Raw genomic sequence first — 5,602 nt, forward strand, 5'->3', positions numbered from 1 at the left:
ATCCAAAACAAAAAAAAGTTGTGTGCCATGCATGTCTGCTTTTATCATTTATCTTGTTTTACTAAACATTCGAAATTATATATAAGAAAGTATATAAAATAGTATAAGTTAATAAATATATCGATCGATGTTGTTTTAACTTGTATATGTGCTTCTTCTTTCTATTTCTTGTGAGCATATTAAAAATATTTGTGAAAGAAAACCTTCAGAATTACCCTAATTTAAATGTCTATATAAAACTAAAGAAAAAAAAATTGATAGGTAAATAAATTCAACACCGCGCCAAACAAAAACTTGATTAGATACTGACTATGAAGAATTTAGAAGTATTTTACAACTCTCATCATTATCTATTTCCAATCAACCTGTTTGTGGTTAAGAAGTCAATTTATTATTAACCTAATCCATAAACCCCATAATTTAAAATAAGACAATATATATAATCTACACTGTTATGGATTCAAAAGATTGGACTGCATGCAATCTTACTTAGAATGATGTGATATGTGCTTTTATATTTACTTTTCTGAATGTAATAATAACATGTGGTTGTTCCATTAATTAAGTTTTTGTGGTTAAGAAAAACAATTGTAATGTACTATTATTATTAAAAGCTTTAAAAACAAGATGCCAATCATCAAAATATAGAAAACCGAGTAAAATTATGTTAAAGTAGATCCTCACTCCAACAAAGGGCCTGGTCCAAGGAAAAGCCCAAAATAAACCTCCTAGGAATGAGGGGTATTTTGGTCTTTCTAGGGGACGAACCGACACAGTTCCCTATAAGTACAGGCGTACGGTCTTCGAGAATGGGGATCACGAGAAAGAGAAAAGAATACGGATAGCAAGTATAAGGCCTCATTCGTCCATAAGCTTAATCGACGAGCCCTCAGCTCGTCTATTGTAATTGTCCATTGCTTGTAACTCGTCTAAGTTGTGTTGTAATCCGTCTTTTGTGCCTCGGCACCGATTAATAGAAGAGAACTTCGACTTCAATTTACCGAACTAAAATACTCTAATTGTGACCGATCTGGACATCAACAAATTAGGATTCTAATGATATGTAAAATAGTACAATGACAGATTAATCGTAACATTTATCGATGGTATTTTTCTTTTAATGCTTTTGAAACGAAGTTTCTTCATTTTATGGAACTGATTTTGAAAAGAAATTTATTTTTTCTTTAAATGATTATAAAGTTTACTATCCTGTTGTATTACTAATCAACATGAAATTACAAATGTTACTAATCTGCAAATAATGAAGGAAAACAAGATTTAGTCTCTATGAATACCAACTTCTAACTAAACTATGTGGATGTATAAACGTTTTTTGTTCTCCTATAAATATTAAGACTCTTGATATTAAAGTAAAAACAGGGAGTATATAAGAAAAAGCTAAAAATGATGTTGAAAATGATTTTCGAAATTTTCTTTCTCAAGGTGCCATGCTAATATGCTATGAATACTTCTTCTAAAAGTAGGTTAAAAATTACTCTACTATACCCCATACATGATAATTTGATTTAGCACGCAAAACTATCATGAATCGATATAAGCAATGATTATAAAGATCAGCATCTTAAGGAATAATGCTATAAAAAAATACCGGAGCATGATTGGGTTTTAATCATTGCTCTATGCATGCTTGTTCTTAGGCCCTCACGCCCTATGCATCATTATTCTCATGTTACATTTTTCTTGGTAAAAGCATCTATATCTTTTTGTAATGACAGAAGAACGCATATATCTTTTCATGAACACTAAACAGTAGAAAAATTAAGAAAAGAGCAGAAGTGCTTCAATTTCCTAATTTGATTTATTATACATACTATGTACATAAGAAAAGGTGAGTAACCAGGCCATTCTTGGAATTGTATATCCAACATCAATACATGATCTTAAAGTAAATAAAGCCCGAGTTTTGGGGGTGATTAACTAATTTTGATACGATTAGAGAAAATTTATATTAGTATAAAGTTAACTCTCAATTGACTGTGAAACAATTGACAAAGTAAAATACGAAAAAAAAGAAGAAGTGAAAGATGGTTGGAAGTGTCAAGTGCTGCGTGGGACTTCACTTGGACTGACGCACGCGCACCATTCGCTTCCTTCCAAACTTACTGATTGGATATTACATTAACAAATGGGTCCAACTCGTTTTATATTGCGACACGTTGACCCCACTTCCTATGCTCCTTCCTCCACTGCCTTATTTTTTCCTTTTTTTCTCGTATATGCTACACGAATAAGATGAACTTTGATGTGTAACTTTAGGTTTAAAAGTTACTATATATCACAAGAGCTCAGAGAACGAGCGTATGAAGAATACTTCCTTAAATACACAAAGTTAATGCATGTCAATTTTACACGTCATTGCACTTCAAATTCTACCTTGTTTATGTATCTTTTTTCCAATATCTAGCTAAACCGTGATGATCTTGTGGCTGGATTTAAATGCACAAATAACCACGAGTATAAATCATTAGTATACAAATAAGCTCGACCTTCTCTTCTTTACTTGAAGTTTGCACTAGACCCAAAAGAAGATAAAAAGCATATACTATATTTATACTAATATTTAAAAATATATAAAAACAAAAATAAGCAAAACAAAAGTCTCCACTCTCCGTTACCACCACCACCTATACATATATGCCATCAAACCTACTCTTCTCCTTCACCAAAAACAAACTCAATATTCACTTCTTTAATTTCACTCTCAAGTCTCAGCTTAGCTTCCAAACAGAGAAAACACAAATCATGAGAACAATGGTTGATTTAGGAAAGCAAAGAGATCATCACTATCATCACATGCAAATCATAACCACTCCAACCACCGTAGATTGTGCCCGTGAATTCCGTCTCCGACGAACTCTCCGATCACTCATCGAATGTATGGTCCCATACTGTTGCACTTACCAACAACCACCTTCTACTTCACACCAAAACGACACCGTCTCAGTGTCTTCTTCTACTTCCTCCTCTTCCTCTTCAGACCACTCATCCTCATCCTCCTCCTCTTCCTCCCATAGCAACAGCATCGTAAGTGGAACTTTCTTCGGCCACCGTCGTGGTCGAGTAAGCTTCTGCCTTCAAGACTCAACCGCCGTGGGATCTTCACCGCTTCTCCTCCTCGAGCTAGCTGTTCCCACGGCGGCTTTAGCCAAAGAAATGGACGAGGCCGGTGTTCTACGCATAGCCCTCGAGTGTGACCGTCGTAGAAGCAGCAGCAGTCGCTCGTCTTCGATCTTTGATGTTCCTGTGTGGTCGATGTTTTGCAACGGAAGGAAAATGGGATTTGCCGTGAGGAGAAAGGTGACTGAGAACGACGCCGTTTTTTTGAGGATGATGCAGTCTGTATCAGTCGGAGCCGGAGTTGTGCCGTTGGACGAGGAGGAGCAGACGCTGTACTTGAGGGCGAGGTTTGAGCGAGTCACTGGTTCGAGTGACTCAGAATCGTTTCATATGATGAATCCGGGTGGTAGTTATGGACAAGAGCTTAGTATATTTCTTTTAAGATCGTGAAATTAAGTACAGTGGCTAATACTATAATAAGATTCTTGTCATGTTCGTGTTTTTTATTTCTATAACTGTACATTTTAAAATCATCAAAAGAGTGATATATGTAGTTTTATCATGTTTGCCCTAAAACAAATAATGGGTTCTAGAGGATACCATACGTAAGATACTCGCCAATATTGTTTAAATATTTTCAAGATCAATTAAACGGAGCTATCATTCCTACGCAATGTCGGAGTACTATATAGTGCTTTACCAAAAGAAAATATAAACAAAAATAATATAGTGGTGGTTTCATGCTTTTGGCAGAGGTATAAATTGATCCCCGCGCGTACTGCGTACACACTAGACCATTGAAAAGATTTTCATAGGACGATATACTGATTAATTCCATTGTATGCCTTACGTATAAAATTTTTAGAAACATAGCTAGTTTTCCAAACAAGGCAACAACTTAATTACCCTAATGTTCGGTAGCTTTATCATTAGTTTGTACGATAGTAGAATTATTTAAGCCGCACATAAGTTAATGAAATTAAGTAACGCCACATAATTTTTTTATTTTGAACACTACATATAATGTATTCATGTATATACTATAATATGGACTATATTTTGGTAGGTAGATTAAAAGGGAGAGATGATCGACAGTTCTTAACTCTATTATTTCTTAATTAGTATATTGTTGGCTAATAGATCAGACAGACGAATTTGGTTCGATATATTTTCGTCAAGACAGAAAATGATAGGATATACTTTTTTTTTTTTTTTAATTATCTAAGCATATCCTCGTATTTAATCTAACAATACAAATATATTCACCAAATTGAACAAATAGCGTTCGTCTGGACTTAATAGTTCTTCCAAAATCCCAAGGGACCATCGCCCATTGGTATGTCAATTGCAAGTATATACGGCGCATATCGTGAACCTCCATGCTAAAGTAATGTGCGACTGCGACCAAACAGGATCGTGGATCTTGGTTTTAGCTTCGGTGTCTGGTTCGGTTCCAAATCAGTGTGCCTCGGTAGGACCTTTTTTGTTTATTTCCTTTTTTTAACTTTTGTCTCTTTGATCGCACCGAGTTATGCATCTCCCCGTCACTCGACTCATTCCCTTTTATATATGTTTTGGATACAAATAATTTAAGATTCTATTGGAATAAGAAAACCCTTATAATATACACGCACGCACGCTCTAGTTTGATTTAATATTGCGTTGTGTTGTTCGAGAGTAAAGCCACGAATAACAGTCATATATTCAATCATGGAATTGTTGTCCTACGGAACACTCCCAATTCAATATTCACATAATAAAAAATAAAATTATAGAGACACCCTCGTTGATCGGTATCTTGAGATACATTCACCGTACATGAATACTGACTAATTTTTATAGAAAAAATATTATCATGAAAATTCCATCAATAATATAGAAAGAAGAAGCCCACGTCCCAGAAAATGACAGAGGCATGCAAAATCGTGATATCCAGCAAGGTATGTGAGGCACTTATAATCTTATTGATATGTTCTTTTGTCCCCTTTTTATATGAAATGTATAGTACTGTCGTTTGATTTTTCTTGTTCTCCATTATAGATTCTCAAAATCTGCAAAATTTTGTTTTTGTAATATGTATGATTAAATAAAAAAAGAAAATAAGAGGCTGTTAAATAAAAAAAAGAGATGGAGAGGAATGGGTGATGCACACGAGGGTCGATATTAATCCTAACATAGAGACATAGTTGGCTCCACAACCATCTCCTTTAGTCTTCTGTCATTCACGTGCACTTTCAACCCCCACGGTTCTCTCTTTGTATTGTTTAAATGCAATGTAATGAATATTTTTCCATGTAAATGATTTGCCCATTGTTCATAAGATGGGATCTTATAAAAGAAGTATAAGATAAGTCAGATTAATTCCGATCATCCATTGCGCTGCCTGTAAATCCTGAAATTAAATTTAGTAAACCAATTCAAATAGAAAATATGACAGTTGCACATATTGATTTGTAATCACTACGGGTGTGCTAAGTTCTGCCAACTTTATTAGTCAATTATTTACATATTTCAAGATCCATAT

At 34.5% G+C, this 5,602-nt stretch overlaps 1 protein-coding gene across 1 annotated transcript; it reads left to right on the forward strand.

Annotated features, from left to right (window-relative positions):
- Positions 2,603 to 3,640, forward strand: LOC104756461 (protein MIZU-KUSSEI 1-like). The gene has a single exon (XM_010479060.2). The coding sequence runs from the start codon at positions 2,656 to 2,658 to the stop codon at positions 3,526 to 3,528; it is 873 nt and encodes a 290-aa protein (XP_010477362.1). The 5' UTR covers positions 2,603 to 2,655; the 3' UTR covers positions 3,529 to 3,640.

Source organism: Camelina sativa, chromosome 17 (assembly GCF_000633955.1).
Source record: "Camelina sativa cultivar DH55 chromosome 17, Cs, whole genome shotgun sequence".
NCBI classification, from domain to species: domain Eukaryota; kingdom Viridiplantae; phylum Streptophyta; class Magnoliopsida; order Brassicales; family Brassicaceae; genus Camelina; species Camelina sativa.